The sequence below is a fragment of the Gavialis gangeticus genome, unplaced genomic scaffold (assembly GCF_001723915.1).
Source record: "Gavialis gangeticus isolate Ggan-Ray unplaced genomic scaffold, GavGan_comp1, whole genome shotgun sequence".
NCBI classification, from domain to species: domain Eukaryota; kingdom Metazoa; phylum Chordata; order Crocodylia; family Gavialidae; genus Gavialis; species Gavialis gangeticus.
Window position 1 is genome coordinate 62,310,125 of NW_017729022.1, and position 23,639 is coordinate 62,333,763.

Below are 23,639 nucleotides of genomic sequence, written 5' to 3' on the forward strand. Positions count from 1 at the left end.
CTGCTGGTAAAGGAGGAAAGAGAACTTTTGGGCCCTTGATTTGATCTCAGCAACCCCCTGTTAATCCAAAGGCAGATACCAAGGAATTTAAAGTGTCAAGGTTTTACCATAGGTCTTCTGTAGCTAGGGGAGTGCCTGCAGATTTAAATTAATGTAAATGAGATTAGGCCTGGAGGAGGACTGATTTCTCCCTAACTCACACAGGTGTAAATGAGAATCAAAATCAACAGAGTGACTAATCAGACCCTTGGGACAGAATTTCTATCTCCGCTGTAGCCCCAGTGGCTTCACTGGCATTATGCCAGAGAGGAGCCTGGCATTCAACCTTCAGGGTTATTAGCCATTTCCTTTGGCCCTATATGTATATCCATTGTACCCATAGTGCTCTATTTAGCCCTGTGAAACCAGGACGGGTTAGAGGGGAGAAGGGTGCTTGTTTTTAATTTAATTTTCAACCCTCATCTTTATTTCTCATCATGAGTCATGTTATCATGTTCTCAGGAGCTGAGTAACTGCCAGGGCTATTTTTACTCTTACTCAGCAGGCTTCCTTGTCTTTGCTGCTGCTAGATGGGAGAAGGACAGGAGTCTGGTGAGTTGGGGGAAGGGGAAGGGGAAGGGGAAGGGGAAGGGGAACCAGGGCTGGGGGTGGGATCATTGGAAGAAGCAAAGGTAAATGTTCTCTCCCTCCTCCTCCCCCTCCCCCCTATCACCCGATTTGGAAATAAAAATATTTTTCTCTCCAACAACAACAGGATGAGCTGGGATGTATGTCGTGTATATAGGTAATTATTAGTATTTATTGTATTGGGGGGGGGAGAAATTCCTTTCCAGTGCTATTCATCAGTCTGGAAAAATAAAGAAAGAAAGCAGAACATTTTTTTCCTTCCATCAAAACAGGAAAGAGATGGGGAATGGACTGGGGAGGGGACACGGACACAGACACAGCAAGCTGTTGCCAGGGTGAGGAGAGGGCCCCCTTCTACCCTAATCCTGGGGCTGAGGGGTGCTGGCATGTGCAGGGAGGGCTGCACTCTCCCTGTCTCCTGCGCAAATACACATGCACACAGAGGGAGCAGGTATACATTGGCCCTCACACTTCCCCTTACTCTGAGTTTCTCTCTCATTCATGCACTCAGGGGCAGGCCTCCATCTTCTTGCTCCAGAATGTGTAGAGATGGGGGTGAAGGGTGGATGTGAAAGCGCCTTTGTTATCCCCTCTGTATCAAGATGTGTACATTGCCCCCTGGTTCTCTTGTATGCTTTCCCTTTCTTCACCCTCTCTCTTTCATTTAGTCTCGATCAGAAATACCTTAAGACAAGGGAGAAGGAGGTTAATCAGCCCACAAGGGGCAGAGGAAACCCTGGCTTAAGTGGGTGATAGGCAAAGTGGGGATTCCCTGAGGAAGCCTGGCAGTTCATCACAGGCACAGACTCCCTAAGCAGCATCCCCCTCTCTCTCTGCATGCCGTTGTTCTGTGAGGGTTTTATTTAATACCTGAGACCCCAGACACCCCTTCGTTCTCCTAGTTCCTGGAGTTCAGCACAGAGAAAGATGATGCAAATCCTGAACACCTTTTGCTCTGTCCTTCAGTAATGTATTTATAAATGACAATGCTCCTCACCCTGTCTCTGTCTCCTTCCTTCATTTTCTCTTCCCCTTTCCTCGTTTCTTCCTCCTTTAGACTAAATTCAGCCTTCAGGAAGTGGGTGCAACTCCCATGGAAGTCTCTGGGCCAAATGATGTAAATAGGAGCGTAAATCACATATTTAGGACCTGATTCTGGGCTCACTTGTATTGGGGTAAACCCGAAGCCAACAGAGTTTAATGGGTATAACACTGATGTGAACTTGGACTTGGCCTCTGGCCTAAACTAATCATAAATCATTATTTAAGGGAGGCCAAATTCATTCTTAGCTGTGGTTTGACTGAAGTCATGGGAGTTACACCAGAGGTGAATCTGCCCATGTGCAATAGTAGTATATGACTGCCTGCTGTTTCCGTCCTAGTAACTCTTAACAAACCAAGCTTTGCTAAGGTATCTTGAACCTGAATTAGGCTGTTTGTGCCCTTTGCTCCCCACCCACCATGTTCCAGTTTTGCCAGTGTCCTCACCTGCACCATGCTAATGACTACTACTCTCCTGCAACACCCTCTGCTTTCCCAGGCTGCGCTCCTCAGACAACTCTACCAATGCACCAAAGGCCTGCTCCTGCAGTCTTTGCAGTCCCACTCAGCTCTACTGAGGCACCCCCCATCCTGACTTTCAGGCTCTGCTAATACTGTTGTTATTCAGCGACTGATTCTACCATTCAGACTCAGTATTGCTCTTCTTTCTCAGCTGAATTTTGCTTTCATTCCTAAAAACTGCTTGAAAAAGTTATTAGCACTCCTACTTTGCACATGTGGGCTAGGTACAGACATTCAGAAAGTCCAAGGCGGAATCAATCTAAGGCATGCAGTTTTCTGCAAGCAGTGTATTTTAGATCAGCAGTGACCAGAACACACATTTGCCCTTTGTGGTGGGGGTGCAAATCTTAGACCCGGCTCTGCTATTTTTAAACCAGTCTACACATGGGCGACTGGGGGGGCAGCAGATCACTGACATGGGGGGGGGTCCCCTCCAGCAGCCGATTGCCGAGCCAGCAGCAAAACCAGAAGTGCACTTCTGGTTTTGCGGTTGGCCCATCTCATGGGATGCACATGCACCCACGTACACCCCCTGTGCACTGCCAATGAGTATGTGTGCTGAACTTCTGTTACCAGTTTGTGATCACTTATACCGGTAAAAGTGTAATGTCTGCATCTGGCCTTGGTCTCTGGCTAGCAGAGGGGGTTTTTTTGGCCAGTGTTTAAGCTGAAGGGTGAAAAGCCAAGTGACAGGGAATCTAGATTGTCTGCAGACCTGTTAACCTAGCTCCCAATAATAAGACAATGAATGCCAGGAGGATAATATAATTATTTACTGGTTAAAGGCAGGGAAAAACTTTTCTAATTAATCCTTCATATTAAGATTCCAGGCTAGGAAACCCCAAGGGGCTCCTATCCCTTTAGGTTTGTGGTCTGTGTAATGGGATCCCTTGAGCCATTCTGAGGCTATGACATTGCCTCATCAAGCCATGATGCTGTATGATGATGTTTTGGCTCGCTATCATTATAGCACAACCAAACCTCATCCCTGCTGCCATACAAGAAGCAATGACAATGCAGCAGCAAAACACTGTGAGGTGATGATACAGCAAATGACATTACCACAGACCTGAAGACCCCATTTCAGAGAGGCACTGAAAGAAAGGACACAGAACCAGCCATAAGCATAGCTAGCTTTAGCTTAAGCATAAGCAGCTCTGTGGAGCTGAATGATATTGAGTTCAGTGGAGTGGTACCCATTAGCGTTGAATCTCAATTTGCTCTAATACTTTTAAAAGATTTTTTTCATAAGAGAAAAATCTTTTCCTGTTTCAAAAACAGAAAGAGTAAAGGAAAAATGTCTGAAAGCCTACTCACTCTAAATCCTATTTCCAGCTGGGGTCATAGGTAGATGAGTAGTCAAGTTACAAACATCCTCTTCCTTGTCCACAGGCTTCAATGGGGACTAGCTATTTTTTTTCTGATGCTGAGCTTCTAAAAATTGCCCAGCATCATTCACATCAAAATAAATAACTGTATTTCCATCCAAGCACATACGTAATTGAGCCGGAAATAGAAAAGCCGACTCTAACCTCACCCGGCATTTCCCACTGTCACCCAGCAAAACTGCAGGACCCTCTGCTACAATAGTTCTGAGCCCCACTCACCTTGACTGATGCATCTCATTGCTGACCAGCTAAAATAACCCTCCCGTACACGTACTGCTCCAGTCCTAAGCAAATAAAGACTGCCAGCAGGGTTTATGGGCTAGGTCCCCGGCTGGGGTAATTCAACCTAACTTGGTTGAAGTCAGTGGAGATAGTTTAGCATAGCTGCAGATCTGACTCTATATGGACATGTTGTGATGATGGTTGATGTGGTGTGGCCCAGGGTAAGATGGATCCTGCCCAAAGAATGAAGGGAGCAGAAATGCCAAGTGTCTCTGTGTTTGTGAGGATGTGACTCTGTGTATGTGAGGATGTAACTAAAGGAACTGGAGTGATTAAGGGGAAGCTTCTTCAAGATCTGCGACAGTTTGGGGAGGTGGAAATGCATGGGAGACTAACATCAAATAACTGCTTCCCAACACTTCTGTTCAGCAGTTAGAACAGAATCTGCCATCTCAGTGTTGGGGGTGGAGGAGGTGGTTCTTAAACCAATGTCAAGCCTTTTCCCTCCTCCTCCATGCCTGGGGATGGTTCCCCAGTGGTTGTAACTGCATAGCTCTGCTGACTTAAAACCAGCAGAGAGACTGGCTTCTTGATTCAGAAATAAAGCAGCAAAAGCACCTCCCTTTGTCTAGCCTGCCTATGTGACTGTCAGATTTTCTGTGAGTAGTTGCATTTTTATCTGCTGCAGGGAGCAGAGGAGGTGATTGGGTGGTTATTAGAGAGGTGAGCACTGTAGAAATGAGCCTGGCTCTGTTTTTATGTACCCCAGCGTAGCATGAAGGGGATCCAAATCAGGCCCACTGGGTACAAAAAAGCTAAGCTGGGAGGTGTTGTGATGACCACCGCGTCATACTGCATAAGGGTCATATTGGGCTGGCTGCTGCTTGGAGAGAAGATCCCAGGACACATCAGGAATTGCATTCTAATTCAGTGAACTGAGTTTTAATAATCACAGTTATGTGCATACCATCACTGAAGAAAGCAGAGGCGGTGCCTGTGTGAGCTTTCACTGCACCACCAGGGTCCTGCTTTCTGCTATGTGAAGTGCCTGCACATCCCTTGGGTATTAAAACTGAAATAATCTTTCTGCTGGAGAAATCCCAGCAGAAACAGGCAGTTGGCTCAAAACAGGTGCATCTCTGATTTTGTGTCAGAGAGAAAAGAGCATGGGGCAGTGTGGGCAGGTCTGTGGGTGATGGACTGTGTATAGCATATAGAAACATATGATGGTTGTATGAGAGGAGGTGACTGTGTATGTCACTGACAAAACATGGGTGTCTGTGGTTATATGAGTGCAATGAGTTTGCTTATCATTGTGGAGGTGTGTGATCTTTGCATCAGATTAGGTTAACTGAAGGAAAGAGCAAACTGTTGTGCACATGAAGGCATGTCAGTATCTGGTTATATGCACAGGAGAGTGTATAGGGGTATGTGCGTGTGAGTGGAAAAAACACCCTGTGACTGTGCATGATGTGTATACTGTCAACAGAATGTTGTTATATGCATGAAGAGAACACCTCTGTGGACATGAGAAGGCATGTGCAGGTACATTCTCTGACAAGAGATGACTCCGTCTTGAGCTCACCTGTTAGCTAGTCCTCCTACTTGACACCCTTTTTCTCAGCAAATATCTGCTTGCTTCGTTTCCCCTTGGATGTTTATGACATTGGGGAGATAATTGTGTGGCAAAATACATTTTAGTGCTGAGAGCAACACAAATTCTGTTCTAACAACTCCTGAATGTTTCTTTTTGTGCATGTAAAGAGATCAAAGGTATTACAACCATATCTCCCTCCAGAGAAAGCAGGGTGGAGAAAATCACAAGTTAAGCTTAAAAAAGTGCTCAGGCAGCAGTGAAAGTCTTAGTCATGGGCCAAACATGACTTTGCTGGAATACCTCTCTCCTTATTTCTTGCCCCACCAATCCTGAAGGATTTTTCTCTCTCCATTTCTTATTTGATATTAATTCTGTCTCTACATTCACATTCCCTATGCTTCTTACTGAGGGTCTTTTTCATTTCGGTGAGTTCTCAATTGACTCACTAGAATTTTTTTTCTTGCTCTTTGATACACAGCCAAGAGAGGAGTTGCTAACAGTCTCCACCCCTTCTCTTTCTTCTCCTTTAAAAGAAGGAACAGCTGAAAGGGTGGCACCTTATTCTCTCTCTCTCTTGCAGACTGAAATAAAGACCCACCAGCTCTTTCCCGGCTGCTCACTCTCCTCCCATTTGATTTTACCTTTTTTTTCCTTGTTGCAACAGGGAGCAAGAGACAGCAGCAGCAATCGCTCAGAGCTTGAGACTTATCGAGACTCAACACACACCCAGAGTCCAGCAAAAACATTTGCTCACCTGTCTGCAAAACCAAACCAGAGCTCACATTCAACCAAACTGCCAACCATATTTTGAAAGAAAAGGCACCAAAGACCAGAAGTTTAAACTTAGACAGAAAAAATAATCAACAACAGCATTTCTTTAAAAATAAATATACCAGAAGAAGAAAAAGATTATAGGAAAGAAAGTAAAAATTAAGGAAGAAGACTTTGTTACCTGATTTTGTATAAAACTTTGGGAAAGTTTTCTGTTGGGAGAGGAATTAGTGAATTTGTTTTTGATATTTGGAAAATATGGCAAATCATTTTTACCTTCTTGTTTAAGACTTTTTTTTTTAAAGAAAAAGGAAACTGAGAAGGAAAAAACAAGCTGGTGGACCACCTGAGAAAAAGAAATGCAGAAAGATTTCTTTCACTAAGAGGGGATACAGACTGGATGCATACATTTTTGGGGGTCTGCATTCATTTTTTATTTATGCTCTCCTCCTATACTCCTGGTTTACAAGACAGAAAAAAGGACAGACAACTCATACAGAATTACTTTTTTTAGAGGAAAAAGGGGGTTCTTTTTAACCCTTTCCTCCCCACTTCAAGATTGTGGAAAATAGCTCGGGGTGTGGAAATGAGAGTGTGCAGAACCTTCTATGCATGAGGCAAGGCTGGAACTAGATTGTCAGCGGAGACTGATTTCTTGTCAAGTCTCCCCTTCAATGTGTCTGGAACTCTTGGGGATAGGAGTCGGTATGAATTTCGGGGTGCTATTCGTGTGTCTCTGGTACCTGCCTCTCATCAGCACCGAGGTAAGTAAAGACCCATTTTATTTTACAAGGGAGACGAATCCATATCTAGTAAACTTTAGACCCAGTATTAAGACTACAGAGAGGAGAGAGAGAGAAGGAGAACTCCTTTTAGCTTGTTTTTCTGACAGGTTTCAGTGTGTCTGTGGACACTTGTGCATTTATGATTATTTTAATTCACTTCTCTTGGCAAGCAAACATATAAGGGGGAATTCATATTTTGAATAAGCAACACCCTGGCAGGTAAAGGGTAATGGGAGGAGGTGGAAGAACTCAGTGCTGACTCCAGGGTATATTCCCCATCCCCACCCATTGTGGACAAGTGGGGCAGTTGCAGCTTTTCAGTCTCTCTGGCATTTATGAGTTTTGCTCTTTAAACCAAATGAACCTGAGTCAGATTGTTTTTCTCTGCAGTGCTTCACCCCTGCCCCTTGCCCTTGTAGCTAATGAATTGCCACCTTAAGGCTTATGGCTACCTGCTTGTACCTTCCCGCAGTATCTCCTCCCACCACACCCCAACCAAAAAAATGCAATCCAAGGGAATTTCAGGGTGCATCTGTGCATGCGAGTAGTTGGGAGAAGGATCGCAGATTCTGGGTTTTGCCGGAATTAAAGCAAGGCTGAACCTATCAGGTAGTTTAAGAGGGGACCTCAGCTGCCTGTTGCGTGGAGGGAGGGGTACTGAAGGCTGAATGAAAGAAGCCTGCAGTATGTCTTGGGAGCTGCTGGAGATGGAGTGAATGAAAGAGCTTTGGTAGCTCAAGATTGATGGTTACCCCTATGATGGGAGGTCAGGCTGAATGGAAGCTGGGAGCTCCAGGAGTCCTTGCAGTGCAATGCCGGCCCTGGCTGCAGCAATGTGCTCTCCAGCTGGTCTGGGCCACAAGCTGCAGCAACCTCCTCATATCAGTTCTGAACAAATGCCCAAGAGGGAAGCAGAAGGGAAGATTGCAGGGATTTGCAGAGACTGGAGAGAGATTTTTTTTTTTGGAAGGTGGGGTTCTTAAAGAGCCAAAGTCCTTTCTTTTGCTTTCCTAGTTCTATTTTTATCCAAGAGGTTTGTGTATATAAGCCTGCCCTGCGTACCTGTGGGAGCCAGACTCTGATCTCGCTTGTACCAGTTTTACCCCAGTCTAACTCAGTTGGGACATACCCTTAACTCTATCTCATAGGAGCAGGGAAAGGGGGCCATCTCCATTCATTTTAACAGCACTAGGTTGACTTACATGAGCTGAGGGTCTGGCTTATTGGCTTTGGTGGAGTTAGTTCTGTCCAGTGTCAATGTAAGAGGGAAATGAGACCATGCTCATGTCACTGTGTGGGTGGCTTGTGTGTGTCTGTGCTGTGCGAGCAAGACAGCACCTCTGAAGGGGCAGGACGAAGGGTGGGAGAAAGGCAGCAGGGTGGCTGGAAATGTATAGCTGCAGGGGAGGATCATTATAAAGGGTCAGTAGGAATCAAGCCGGATCTGTGGTGCCCTTCATTCGGGTGAGCTGGCAGCAGCAAAGTATTTCAGTCTGGGAGAGGCAGGGAAAGGAGGAGGAGCAGGGCTGGAGGAGGACTGACATTCTGTTCCCAGCGTTTATTTCACAGAGAACTCAGAACAAGATCCATCAGAGTACAGACATACACAGCATGCTAAAGTACAACCCTGCTAGTATATCAAAAAGGGTAGAGGCAGAGTGGCAAAGGGCGAGAACTAGGAGAGAGTTAATCTAGAGGTGAGCTTGGCAGAGAGGGAAAGCTGGGAGCTGGGCTGCAGCCAACACAGGTTGTTTTGACCAGGAACCTGTGGAAAGAATTCTTCTTTTGTTCTCCGTGCTCTTATGAGTTGTCCAGCAGATTTCACTGCCCTGCCAGTGTGGGGACACCCCCTGTTCCCTCCACTCCAGTGCCTCACCTACCTAGGAGGAACGGCTGGCACACTTCGGGCCCCACCCTTTCAACAGCTGCAATGTCTCTCCTTGGAGCCAATCCAAAATAAAACCAAGGGAAAGGAAGGGCTTCCCCAGGGGAGGATCATCTTGGGAAAAAATATCAGCAATCCATCCAAGATCTCTGCCAGAAGCTTACTATCCACCTTCTCTCCCTTCCTGAATTACTGCAGGATTTCCCACCAGAGCACTGTTTCTTTCCCTTTAATGATGGGAATTCAGTCTTACATGCCTGGTACCTCTTGCACAGAACTGATACAGCTGGAATGGGGGAGAGGTGACAACTATCAGGCTGGGCATTTACATAGCACTTCACATTTTTTAGGAGAATTGCACAAGGCTCAACCAGATAATCCTCATTGCTCCTGGATGAGGTATGGCGAGTGCTGACCTCAGTGTAGCAAGGGAACCAAAGTGCCCAAAGATAAAGGACAAAACCCTGGGCGTTACAAATTCCTACCTGGGCACCTCAGTCAAAGTGGTCAGATGTTTAAAGTCAGGGACAGCTGCCACCAGAGATCTTCATGGGAGCCGTGGCACAGTCTGCTGTTGAAAACAAGTCCGCTTGTTGAAGTGACTGTGTAAAGCTTTAGGCGCAATTCAGTTTGAAAATTTTGGCACGTGATTTACCCAAAAGCTACAGGGAGTCCAAATTAGGAACAGGTGTTTCCTGCATAGACTCTCAGCACCAACTTTCTCTAACAGCACTCGGGAAAAATCCCTTATTCCTTCAAGAAACATTGAGAATCTGCATCTTTGGGCTATGAGAAGCAAACATTGCAGCTCCTCCTCATCTAACCTCACCAAAAAGAAAAATCCATGACGGAGAATCAGTGGGGGGTTTCAGAGGAAGTGGAGACCTAGCTAAAGCTGTCTTGGTTAACACATGGAAAGAGGGGAGTTTGCCTCTGTCACTGTACTAGAGCATCCTGAGAAGGAACAAGATCTTTAGACCATGTCCCTGTCCCGCTGACAGCCCCCATGCAAGCACGCACATTCATGCAGGAATTACAAGCACCCACTAAGCAAGCTTCTCTCTATGCACCTATGCAGGCACCAGGCAGATACTCACCTGTATAAATCAATATATAAATAACACATGTATGCACCACTCATGTAATTACTACTATATTTGATTTCAGAGAGAATGCCAGGTGAGCCACTTTGCAGAAATGAATCAAGGCAGCCAGTCTTGCCCTGAAAAACATATAAACCAAATTCAGGTGCGACACAACCAGGAAGGGCCTTCAGTACAATTGAAAATAGAAACAGAAGGGGCAGGGGAATGGAAAGGAAGAAGCAGTGTACCAGCACTGCAATTGTGCAGTTACGCAGCAAGGCCCATGCACATCTGGATGGATCTACTGAGTCAGGCTAGACTCCCCATGCTCCGTTTAGACACATTCAGGCAAACACGTCACCTGGCTCCTGGAGCATATGCACCCCCACACAGACACACACAAAGCAAACCCCTCATAACCCTGAAACCACCCACACAGACAGCTTTGGAGGGAACCGCTGTCAGAAACGGGGTTAGGTGACCAGTTTGGCCGGTGTGTGCATATGGTGAGTGCATCTGTGGAGACCAAACCCTTCTTCCCATTTCAACCCTGGAGCTATTTTTCCTGCCACCTTCCCCTACCCATATAAGATATGGTCCCTGTGTGGGCCTAAGGGGTGTGGTAAGGAAGCAAAAGGCCCTTCACATCTTCCACAGGAGCTGCACCCTAGCCCTCCTTGCACCTATGTGTACCCAGTGGGAGGATCAGCAGGGTGAATCCTTGGTAGAGAGCAGGGAAATGTGCCTCCCCTAAATATTTCCTCCCTTCTGCATCATCTTTCTCCCTTCTTCATTTCAGCCTCTCTCTGCCTGGGTGCAAGGAAGGGAGTGGAGGCAAAGCAGCACAGCTCTTCTATCTTGTGGCTCTGTTTTTTCTTGGACAGACCACAAAAGGAAGCAGTCGATGCTGTGGGCTGCTCAGCTGTGTTTGTTTGGGCAGGGGAGAGTATTTCCTTTGTGGGTGGCAAATGTCTTCCTCGCCCCCTGAACATGAAACATTGTCTGTGCTAGGGGAGGGAGAGGACAGGAGTCAAGTGCCCACTTCCAACAGTCAGTGCTACACACTGCAAGAGCTGTGTTCACACATACACATGCATGTACGTACACATTTGCCTGTGTGCACGTGCACACACAAACGGACATGCTTGGGTGCTGCTTGGCCAACTGTGCAGTTACAACTCATATATTCCAGCCCCTCTGGGACTGCCTCAGGACACCCCCACCCCGCTCCAGCCATCCCTCCCGACAGAACTGGCCTACCCAAACTCATATTCAGGGCAGTCTCCTTGCTCTTTTCCTTGCCTACAGAGATCCCTGGTACCACCCCAGCTGACTGGTTGACACTACGCACTGTCAGAGCAGGATGCGGGACTCCTCGTTGCCTTTAGACACAGGAACTATTTTATCCACACACCTCCTTCTCTACGCTGTTTGGGGAAGGACCCCAGAAACACAGGGCTGCACCTAAGCTCTAAGAGAGCTGAGCTGTAAAGCAGGATCTTTTGGGGCTCTCTGCCTTTCTAATAATCATGCTTATTGGCAAAACCTGGAACCCTTTCAGCAGCACTGAGCACACCATTTAAGCAGGAAGGTAGCTGCCAGTTGGGACAGAAGGATGCTAAACAATCCTCATTTGTGCTGTGGGTCATAATAGTTGCCTTGCAACATAAAGAGGGGTGGGCTAAAGCAGGCATGGCTTTGCTTTTAAAAGAATCTGCTGCCCGGACATTTTGGATTCAAAGAGCTTAGGAATGGGGTGGGGCAAATTGGTAGTTCTGCTGGCCCTTGTCTAGTTCCTATCTCCAGGACTGAAAGGCCCAAGCCTCTCTAACTGACCCATGCCAGTGTTTCACAGGCTGCATGACTGTTTGGGGCAAACTCGTGGAAAGGGCAAGGCGATGCACGTGTATGTCTATTTCTTGCCATCAGCTGATGCATGGGGCCAGGAGAGAATGACTGTGGCTCTTACACTGTTTCCAACACTATTGATTCTCATTGGGCTGATGGGAAAGTCACTTTTTTACTTTGTCCAGAGGCTGGTAATCATTGGGAGGGGTGGGGACTGTCTAGTTCCTCTTCATTTTGGGGGATGGGTGGGTGTGGCTGGCACTGGCGGTTAAAACTGCACAAAGATCTGATGGGAGGTTGTAGGGAACAGGACCTATATTTCTGCCCCCACGTGGTACGGACTCTGAGGAAGAAGGGAAAGGTTTCCCCTGACACGTGAGGAGGCAGGAATGGTTGCTGGGAGCTGAGCTGCAGGATTCCTAATATGTCTGCCATAACTGGATCTGGCAGTGAAGGAGTTGAATGATTTACTCAGACAGGGGAGCAATGGGCTCTGGGGTTAATTCAGCACACAAGGCTCCTGGCAGGCACTGCTGGGGCTCCAGCCTTACTCACAGTGTCTCCCTTCCATGTCCCACTGGGAACTTGAGAGGGAAGGAGGAAACTCATGTTGTACCTTGCTTGCTCCACCCTTCACAGGCTCACAGCATCCCAGTGGCTAATACCCTGCCCCTGATCCTCTCAGCAATGAGATACCCAGGAGTGATCCTTTTCAACAGTGAGATGCCCAGGAGTGACACAACCTGTCCACCTTCCCAGGAAGAAGCACATGAACTTGGTGCCTTCCTGTACATTCCTGCCCCAAACCGCCTTTTTCCCCCTGTTCCCGGCACTGGCATGGTACTAGCTGGATACGAAGAACCACAAGCCAAAAAGGAGTGGAGCAGCCCTTATCCTGGGAGTGTCCTTGGCTCCCTTCTCTGAGCCCCCAGGGCGCTTCTCTTTCCCACCCAGTTTCACAATCTCCACTCCCTTGTGCCATGTGTTTTGCTACCAGCTTGGAAGGAATGAGCCAGACTGTGCTGAGACTGAGCAACTTTTGTCTGCACAATGCACATGGTTACAGGGGATCACTGCAGAGTGGTGCAGCATGCTCCCTTCTCTGCCCTCGCAGGGAGGGATCGTAGTGTTTTTTGGCACTCCCAACTCCTGATGGCCCAGGGAAAAACCCTGGGAAAGGAGCCTGAGACTTCTACACAGTAATGCATATATCTAACCCTAGGGCAGTGAACTGGCTTCCTTAGCATTCCCTCTTCCCTCCACACCCCTATATGAGCTGGCTGTATGCTAGATTACCCAATTTCTATGGACAGGTTTACACATACAGTGGAAAGAGAGAGTCACAGCAACTTCATGCATTCAGCTTTTACAGAGGTATTTTGATGTTTTAGTCTTAAGGACAGAAATAGAGAGGGGGCTGCAGGTCACGATGGAAGGGGCTGTGTGGGGATCTGATGCTGCAATAATGGTAGGAAAGTAGGGCAACACTGATCTGATCTGTATATATGACATTGAGAGAGCTGCTTGTGGATTAGTTTGCACAGCCAAGGCTGCTGATATTTGAAAGCAGGGAGCCAAAACTGATACACACGCATACACACACACACAGACGTGCTCAGAATCTACCAGCACGTAATGATCGTGCTGTAGCTGACTCAAAATAGGGCCAGCAAAGCCTCTGTGGCAGACTGCCTTGAGCACGCGCTTCCTTCCTGAGGACAGAGATCATGGGATGGTGTTAAGCCACCAAAAGAATGTGTGTGCACAGGTGAGTGTGCGCAATACCTGTGTGTGCCCACCTGCATGTATCTAGGGTAGGTGGCTATGCAAGCAATGTGGAATGTGGGGAAGGCAGGACCTTGGCGCGAGGGCAGAGGGAGGGACAAACTTGCTCTGCTAGGAATCGTGCCTCACGATGGCATGAGGCCAGGCCTCAGGCATTTGTCAGGCAACCAGGACTCCATCAAGGCAAGAGTTTCCTTTGATCTACCGCACAGTTAACCTGCTCTAGACGAATAACCTGACCTCAACAGGAATGGAATATCAGGAAAGGCCCCCACTGCTCTGGTTGGCTGGCAGGGAGGTCCCACCCTTGTAGTGGTACTCTACTCTTCTCCCAGCTCTATCATGGGATCAGGTGGATGCGTTTACTGCTAGCTCTTGCACTGTGCACCTTTCCAGGTGAGCCTCCAAGGATGTCCCTCTGTAACTTGTGTGTGTGATTCGCTATGTTTTGCATTGCTTGAATAGCCATTTGCCCTAGATACGTACAGATGGGCTCACACAGGCATTGCACACATTTGCCCATGCACACTGATGACCCTGAACTTCCCCAGACCTGGCCCTGGGGACCAAGGGACCCTTGCGCAGCTGCTGAGGTGAGATTCTTCATCTCACAGGACCAGTTTAGCTCTCTGGCAAAGCTAACAAGCTCCCCAGTCTAGGTGTACAGTCTTTCAGAGCCCAGAGTCTGTGAATGTCACAGTCCAGGCATGTTGTCCTCACGGATTGAATGGCCTCAGAGACACAGGGAGAGAATAATGAGCTTTGCAGCCTCAGCACACTGACATGTTTCAGTCAAACTGATAGCATCTGCGACAAGAAAAACTTGGCACCTAAAATTCCTTCTGCGAGCAGGGAGTGGAGCTAATTTCTATTATCTGAGGCCTGCTTTTGCAACCTTGCTGCAGAGCACTGATCCATAAATGATCCTACAGCTTTCTCTCTTCCTCCTTCCCAGCTATCTAGGTCATATCTCTCCTCTCTTCATTAGTTCCACCAAAGTCGCCTAGTCTGGTAACACCTGCCTGCTCACCCTAGCAACTGCCAGAGTTTAAAATAAAGCTCCGTTTCCTACACGTATTAAGTGTCAGGAAGGACCAGCGTCTTCTGTACTGTGCAGAATTCATACAGAAGTGCATTTCTTGACAGGTGCAAACTTTAACAAAGGTCTTGTTCCATTTATCAGGTCTGATCTCAGTGCAGAGCTACGTGGACTTGCAAATATTTTCCAGTATAAACTCCTCTGCATGTGATAAAAGGGATGCAGGGATGCTGGAGGAGGGTGACAGAGCCCACCATCTCCGGGTCACTGCTTCTGATCCAGCCCCAGCTTGGTAGTTGTCAGAAGTCATCCTCCTTCAGTGGTCCTTGAATCACATGAGTTTAGGGCCATTCAGTTATGCTTCAAGTGAGTTAGAGAGTCAGATCTGAGGCCCATGGATAATAGAAAAATGGATGCCAGAGGAGGGGGATATTGCATTGCCATCGCCTAGGCTGTTTCTGCTTGCTGGATAAACAGAGGACTCAGTGTCTAAGGCTATCATTCCCAGCACTAAATTGAAGTGAAACATTACACCCTGAAAGCAGCTGTGAAAAGCATAACCTTACTAAGCGAGTGTTCACCACAGACCAGCCACATGCATCTTACTGATGACCCATAAAACACTGCATTAAAAAACCCTATGTTTCAGAAATGCATGAGCCTAATGCTCCTCTCAGTTACAGCAATTCAGCCTCTGGGATGTGTCCCAGGGCTGGGGCTGAGATGCCACCCACTGCATAGCAGCCTGATTAACCCAGCTGAAAGAGCAACTTTTCCACACATGAGTAAACTTGAATAAAGACAGCTTGGAGCTAAGCAAACAGGTGGCTAGTACTTTTCTCTGTTTCTTTTCCTATTATTGCAAGATTGTCTTTTACTAAGGGCTTGCTCTCCTGCACCTCTCCTTTGTGCAGTCACAGGATAACGCCAGACCTGGTGTGAGTGGATGAGATTTCATTGAGATCAATGGAGCTGTATTCATCCACAGCCAGTCTGAATTTGATCTGTAATTTAGGGTTCATAACATCAGTATTCAAAGTCTCTGGTATTGGTATCCGATACTTATGATACAGTCTTGTGTATTCATCAGAATAATTTGTTTATGACATCACAACTCCATGCCTATGACATGATGTGGAATTTGCAACTTCTATTTCAAGTAGAAATAGGAAGTTGGGCTGAAAAGGAAGAATCAATTTTTCTTTCCTCTGTGTTTCTTTTTTAACAATACACAAATTGCATATGTAATTGGCCAATATGATTTAAAAATAACACACCCGCAGACCATCTGATAGCTCCTGTGAGTGAGTTTCATAACAGAGAGGAATATTGGGAAAGTTTCCTCTGACAGCAGAAGGAGATCTTTTAAAATGCCGGTACTGCATGTACCAGGGCTGCCGGCCACCTGGGGAAGCCATATAATCTCTGTCTTTATAGTGAAACTTTTCTGACTTGTTTGCAAAGTATGTAGGGTTTCCTGGGGTGTAATCCTACAGCTCAGCAGTTCTCATACTTTTTCATTCTGTAGGCCAGTCTGCATGCATGTATGTCTGCTTGTGTGAGGGAGAAACAAGGAGAGTTTGTCTCAGACTATCCTACCTCTTGGATTTCAAGTCCCACACTTTCACAGTAGCATTTCTCTCTCTCACACAGGCTCCCTCCCACCTTCCCCTTCACCCTTATAACTAGAGCTGTTTGTACAGCACTAGCAGGTTGGACCTGTATAACCCTTGTTTCCTGTTTTATGTGTTGTCTGATAGGGGGACCCCATTCCTGAAGAACTTTACAAGATGCTGAGTGACAGGTCGGTGCGTACCATCAGCGACCTCCAACATGCCCTGCAGATAGACTCCGTAGGTAAATCTCCTCTACACCAAACACTCCTTTTGCGACACCCACAATGTGGGGGTATGCCTTCTTTTTCTGGCATAAACAATAGAAAGGCTCCAAGTGTGGGAAACTTTTAATCTCCAGGTGCTTGATCTATTGAAGTGCGCTGCAAAATTAATTCATAATAGGTCTGGGGAAGTTTAAATAGACCTGGGCAAGGAACGTGGTGCTGGAGAACGACCCAGATAAGCTCCCAAGCTAAGAGACACACAGAGAGGTGGTTCAACTGCAACAGGCTTAGATTAGGAAATGGAGAAGCAGTTGAGAAAATGAGTAGTACATGGATGGATGCAAAGAGGAGCAGGTGAATGAAGGAAGTGGCTCATGGTGAGATGTGCAAGCAGATGGACAGGCTAGTCCACAGGTAAAAAGATGCCCAAGGGAGTGGATGGGAGGTGACCAGGTGAGTAGCTAGGATTTGTCTATGAGGTAATGGGCTTATGGGCTTGGGCTTGAGTGACCTGGTCCGTAGGTACAGTATATAAGGTGGGAACAGGCAGGTGCTTGCACCAGTTCAGAGACAGCCTCTTTTCAGGGTCCACAGAAAGGGGAGGAAGAATGCTAGGTTGTCAGGGGCACCAAGGTGCCAGTGGTTGATGGCCCTTCTTTATCACATGCCCTGGGCCAAGGCCTGGACGTGGTGGTGCCTGGGGGACACTCAGCCAGGGCCGGAGTCACCCTGCACTAGCAGAAGAGAGTAGAGAGACCGGCACGTGTGGGAATGGGAGCACGTGCCACCGCCGCCGGGCTAGGTCAGGAATTTATTTATAAACGGTCTCTTCAGAGTGAATTCCATTCTATTCTAACCTCTGCTCCGCCCGTCCTCCCCCCGCCCCCCCTCGCCTTCTTTCTCGTGTTTTGTCTGTTTGTAGCTTTGTAATCCTTGCCGAGACACTATCTACGGGGGAACAGAATTTCCTGCTTTTGTTTCCTATGCCAGTCGCACCACTGGCGTGTTCTCAAAAGCATTCCCGCTCCCTTTCAAAATGGGCTGGGAGGTGGTGGGGGGGGCGCGAAAGGGAGGGCACCAGCTGTGTTCTGCTATTGTTTCCCTTAGAAAGAGGCGACGAGGTCCCCCCCAGTTCTCCTCTGAGTCCACGAGCCACACAATGGTGAGGCTTCCAAAATTAGCCGTGCTGGCTTTTCCAAGGCTGGGTCCCCTATCCCAGTCAGCAAAAGTTGAATTGGCCTATCAAGGAGAAGGACACCCTGGAGGGAGAAGCGGGGGGAGGAGGGGGACAAGAAGGGGGAAACTCACTTTTCAATAGAAGATTTGTTTCAAGTCAACAGTGTTGCTATTTCTTTTTTTCTCATCAACTTAACCTTTACGCAAAAAGCAGCCCCCACCCTGGCCTGATAACATTCCAGAGCGTGCGGCATGGCGGGGTGGGGGCAGAGGGACAGAAAAGACACGCGCAGCCTGTCATGCCACGAAGTGTAAGGAAGAGGCACAGCTCTATCCCAGTGGCTACAGGCTCTTCTGGCAAAGTGAAACGGGATTCTCTCCAGGGACTGGGCTGGCTCGGGGGCAGGCTATGGAGCCTGCCAAAGCCAGGTCACTGGTTTGATCCCAGTTAGGAAAAACTGGATAATACAGGGAATCCTGTAAGTCTACAAGCTGATCCCCAGTAAGCAGTGAGCCACTGTTTTCAGTATTCATGTGCCTGGTGACATTAGCTTGATTGAGGTGCCATTAGAGCAGTGGCCAGATGGTCACCACTGGTGCCCTCTTTGACTGTCCCCACAGAGTGGCTACGAGCTGAATAGGGACCAAATCTCCCCTCTTGCCCTTCTACAATGACTTTTTCAGGGGCCACAGAAAGGATCCTGGAGGGGGTGTGATGGGCCTGTCTTGCTTTGCTGTTGCATCTGTCACTTCAGTCAATCTTGCACTTTCACTGGCCCTGAACTCCCTTTAATAAAATAGCTCCCTTGATGCTGACGTCCATTCTGCTTCCTACTGCAGCTAAACCGGGTCACAGAAGGAAAGGGCTGCAGCTGGGCGGGAGCTGTCTCTGAGCACAGCCATTGTCCAGGGCTCAGGAGAGGCTGCGGACCCGTGTGCTCCATGGGATTATGGGAATGTCTCTGTTCAGGCACTTCCTGTGGGAAAAGCAGCAGGGTGGGGGTGCAAGGAGCTAAGCTAAGTGCTATCAGCCCTCCTCTCCCATCATCTGCCAAACTGTCCCCAGTGCCCTGTGGTTTAACTTACAGTAGCAGAAGGGAAGAGTTATTTTTAACTCAGTTTCTTTTTCTGTTCTCCTGCCAAAAAGTTGACTGTGGCTCAGATTGAGGCTAGTGAGGTGGGAGTGAGAAAGCAAACCACCGGCTGCAACTCACTCCAAGCACCAGGGCCCTGCGGCCCTGGACAGACATCTACCTCTGTCTATGGGCCTCAGTCCAGACCTGCAATCCTTCCTGCGGGTCCATGACATCAGCTGATTCACCCAGAGCCTTCCTCACAACATCCCTCCACTCCTGCAGCCCTATTCCAAACAGCTCTCTGCTAAAGCCCATCTCTTAACCCAGGTTAGCTTCTGATTCTCCAGGCCCCATCTCTCTTTAACAAGATGGGCCTGTTGTTTTGAATGGCTTGGAATGAAGTTATGAATAAAGTTAGAGCCTCCTGCCCTTGTTGCACTTGTGACTGGAGCTGGGGGTTGACCCTTAACTTCCAGGTGTGATGTGCTAGTAGACTGAATGGACCAATGAATTGTCTGACTCCTCTGCCCCTGTGCTAGTGGGTCCCTGAGCCACTGCTTCCCCTTTTATCTCTACCTTGCATTACTTGGCTTTGTCTTTCTCTTGCAGAACAGGAGGATGGTCCTAGCTTGGACCTGAACTCAACCCAAACCCACCTTGGTCATGACCCTGTTCCCCTGTCCCGAGGGAGACGAAGTGTGGGTGAGTGTAACTTCTGTGCAGGAGTTTCCAGCATGAGTCAGAGATAATCTGCACAATACACATCATAGGGGCGGATGTTTGTGGGCTTATTTTTTCTTGACCATGACAGAATGCCTGTGAGGCTAGATGCATGTACACTGAGTTTAGCAAATGTAGGGTCCTTTGGTGCAGCTAGACTGGTGCAAGTGAGAGGGCAGACAGCAGGGAGCAGGCATTTGCAGCCTGCTTCCTAATGCCCTCCTTTGTTTCCGACCTCGTGACCCAGTGCTGGAAATGCCCAAGCCCTTTTTTCATGACTGCAAGAAAGCAGGCACTGGATTTGCCAGTGTAGATGTAGCCTTATGTCTAACTCTGTGTCTCTGATGGGTGTGACATTGTCCTAAACACAATGAGAGGTGGTTCTGCCTTGTCAAATCTTCAGATTGGCTGAAATCCTTCAACAGAATAGAAGGAAAATGGACCTGGGCTGGTGTCCTCACAATTGGCCTTTTGCACTTTGGGATTCCCAGAGCTGTCCTCTGGCTCCATCTGGGTCCAGCAGGGCCTGGGAGTGCTGTGGAGGCAGGGTCTTCAGCCTCAGGAATGGAGGAGGAGATAGAAGCATCACACATCATTCTGTAGGCCTGGCTCATAAAGCAGTGACATCAGCTATCTCCAGAGAAGTGCCTGGTCCCATCCTTTCTAAGCCAAGATGTTAGCTGAAGAAAGCATTACTTGTTGTGTACTCTCAGCATGCTTGACTCTATATTATCCACAGAGGGAAATAGTGCAGGGCACTCAATGGGTGGATGGTGGGAAAAAAATAAACATCTCTGTAGCTGCAGGACAGCGTAAGCCTTTCTCTTACCACCTAGAGGGGCTGCACTGGGTCTCTGATTGCTACAAAGCCTATTTCATTGTTTTTCACTTGGGTTGCTCTAGATGCCCTAGCCACTGCTGAGCCAGCTGTCCTTGCTGAGTGCAAGACGCGGACAGCGGTCTTTGAGATCTCCCGGAGCATGGTGGATTCCACCAATGCCAACTTTGTGGTGTGGCCACCCTGTGTGGAGGTGCAGCGGTGCTCGGGGTGCTGCAACAACCGCAATGTGCAGTGTCGCCCCACGCGGGTCCGTGTGCGACACATCCAGGTACGTCCCAAGCCCTCTGCCTGCTCCCTTATCTTGGCTTGTTCTTCTACTAAATACACTGCCCATCTAAGGGGACTGCCTGTTACCATGAAAATGCATTGTCCATGGTGCTGGCCTCACCATCCCTCACTCAGCTTGTGTCTCAGTCCTGACACACGCACTGAAACAGCCCCTCCTCTCATAGGCCCTCTGTGATCCTCCTCTCCGGTCCTGCTACAGTCACGTACTGGCTGACCTCTTGCTCTAATCCTGCTAGCTTTTCAGTTCATAGCAAGCTCCTCCATGCTTCCTCCCCAGACAGCTAGTTTAAAAATATAATCACTCCCATGCAAATCCTCTGCCTGGTGTGTGAGGACCTCCCCCAGGCCCCAGGCAGGCAGCAGGTGGGGGGGCAGAAGGGGGGGGCACTCATACAGTCAGCTGTAGCAGGAAATGCCTTTCTCAGGAAAGCCTCACTGAATAAGAGATATGAGAGAGTGGAGGCAAAAGTGGGACTTGTTTTTTGTGGAAAAAGCAAATAGGAGGTCAGTTGTCAGCCAGAAAAAGTGACCTGGAAATGGTTCCTCTGAGGACAGAGGTCTTTGTATTGTTTGGCTGGAAATGTTTGTCTAGTGAGCAGCGTGTGGTCTGAAGCGTGTAGAGTGGGCTTTCAAAGAAAGATAAACAGTCGAGATTTGATCGGTGGTTGAGTGATGTTGCTGAGGGCAGTGGGTTTAAAGGAATTTAGTCTCAGACTTGAAGCAGCGATAGCATTTATAGCCGGTGGACAGCCCTCCACAGGCAATGTGGTCTTGTAAGATAAGCTAAGCAGCAACAGGGCTGGTCAGTACTTGAATAAGAGACCACCAAAGAAAACATAGGGACTGTACTAGGACATGATGGTAGTGATGCAAGAAGAGGCTCTTCCCTCTGAGTCAGGGCTGAAAGATGCCTCTCAGGAGTGTTGTGCTGCCAAAATGCTTTCGCATGAGAGGTAATTCTGAGGTTCCTACCATGGTTAATCATCAAAGATCCTGAGTCAAATTCAGCCATGGTGCTATCAAAGTCACTAGAGTTGCATCTGGTTGTACCAGGTCTTAAGTCCTCCTTTCTTTGTGTGAGGGAATTATCTTCCCAGAATCACATTTTAGTTCATGGCATTCTGATACCCCTACAACTTACTCTGTCAAAGCTAACAGACACAGGCTTAGTCTGAATTTCTTATCCAAGTTGCATGGTAGTTCTGTGCACTACTAACAAGTGGTCATATCCAACACTAGAAGCAGCTGTATGTTAGGTAAAATCTATGCAGTGATTTTCTGTGCACGAGGCCAAATTCAGACCTCCCTGATTTAAGTTCACAGCACACTGCTGGTATAATTGGAAGCTGTACCAAGTCTGAATTCAATACATTGCCAGTAAAGTGTTTGTGAACCCTGTAGGAAGAGGTCTAAAGACAGGTTAGACAAACATTGGTTTGGGATGATTTAGATAAGCCCAAGAGCAGGGGGTTGAACTTGATCTGTGGAGCTCAGCCCTTTAGAGCAGGAGGCCAGGTGGCTTGCAACCCAGCTACACTGCTGGCTACCACTCTTCTGGAAAGAGAGTGAGGTAGGAGGTGGCTGCCAATGTCGGCGGGGGGAGGGAAAATGGGGGCTGGGGAGGAAGAAAGGAAAAGAATGGAGCAGGGAGGGTTGTGGAGGGGGTCAACAGCATGGTGAAGTTCAAGGAAGGAGATACATTGGGCTTTCCATTGATCCCCCATGCTACAGACCAGATTCAGTCACTTTAAGGATGGATCTGGCCCATAAGCCCTAGGTTGAGCACCACTGGACTAGATCATCTCCTGCGGTCCCTTCCAGCCCTGTTTTCCTCTGATGCTAAGAATGTCAATAGAAATGCAAGTTATTACTCATACGTACGGAGTGCATGAGTTTCTTTGTATTCTCTCCCAATAGGTAAACAAGATTGAATTTGTCCAGAAGAAGCCAAACTTTAAAAAAGTCATTGTGCCATTGGAGGACCATGTGGACTGTCGCTGTGAGGCACTGTCATCTCGGCCCTCCAGTCACAGTTGGCCCAATCTACGTGAATACAAACGTAAGGGGGGAATGAAGAGAGGCTAGGAAGAGGGGGGGCCCTCAGCTCCAATGAGCTGACTCAGATCAACTGAAAGCCTTGGTCAGAGCATGTGCCTACGTGTTATGGGCAAAAATGGAGGGAAGTGAAAGAGTGGCCAGAGGAGAGAAACATACAGAGAGGGTGGGGAAAAGAAAACACTGGGGAAGAGGGAAAGAACAGAGGGATGGGGCTGTGGAGGAGTGAGAAAATCTAGTGAAGAGAAGGAAGAACAGAGAGGAAAGAGGGTCTTCAATTCTCCCATGGTAAAGCTAGCTATTGATGATGGCCGGGGGGAAAAGTATTTCCAACAGACACAGCTGCCACTCATGGCCTGTCCACTCTGACCTCTGATTTGGCAGATGGGTTATTGACAATCACTACAGCTCCTGTGTCAGCAAGGCAACGAGCACGCCGGCTGCAAGCACAAAAGAGGAAACATCGGAAGTTCAAGCATGTCCCTGATAAGAAAGTGCTGAAAGAAATCCTCACAGCATAGAGGTGCTGGCAGGGGAGAGAGTGCAAAGCAGGTGAGAGCAACAGCTATTGCCAGTGAAAGCTTGCAAGGTGTTCCCAGACAGTGGCGAAGTGTAGGGGGTTCACAGGGGTGCACATGCACCCTTAAGAGCACCGGTGCACCCCCTGACCGGCTGTACTCGCTGCTTAGGTGATGGGCAAGTGGGAAGAGGTGGGAGCGCCGGTGGCCCCTCCCCACCCCCCCACGGAAGCCAATTGTTGAAGCCACTTCTGGGACCGGCTGCAGTGATTGGCTGGCGCTTGCTCCCAGAAGTGGACGCAGCCACTCCCAGAAGTGGCTGCAGCGATCACAGTGATCAGCCATTGTGGGATTTCCCACAGGGGACCTCCGGCCCCCCTCCCTACCCAGTTGGCAGAATCGCCCACAGGGGGACCCCGCATCGCCCATGATCACAGTGGCTTTTTCTTGTTGTGGAAAACTCCCCTGTGCGCATGTACCCACACACACACACACACACACCCACACCCACCCACACACACACACACACA

The 23,639-nt window shown here is 48.2% G+C and overlaps 1 protein-coding gene across 1 annotated transcript in view; it reads left to right on the plus strand.

Annotated features, from left to right (window-relative positions):
- Positions 1-500: 500 nt before the first annotated feature.
- The window catches only part of PDGFB (platelet derived growth factor subunit B), a 25,231-nt gene continuing 2,092 nt past the window's right edge, over positions 501-23,639 (plus strand). The window contains exons 1-7 of the mRNA XM_019515172.1: positions 501-591; positions 6,062-6,932; positions 16,356-16,452; positions 19,297-19,389; positions 20,311-20,516; positions 22,454-22,595; positions 22,976-23,143. Of these exons, the coding sequence (XP_019370717.1) occupies positions 6,777-6,932; positions 16,356-16,452; positions 19,297-19,389; positions 20,311-20,516; positions 22,454-22,595; positions 22,976-23,112 (831 nt within the window). The 5' untranslated portion in view covers positions 501-591; positions 6,062-6,776 and the 3' untranslated portion in view covers positions 23,113-23,143. The remainder of the gene's footprint in view (positions 592-6,061; positions 6,933-16,355; positions 16,453-19,296; positions 19,390-20,310; positions 20,517-22,453; positions 22,596-22,975; positions 23,144-23,639) is intronic.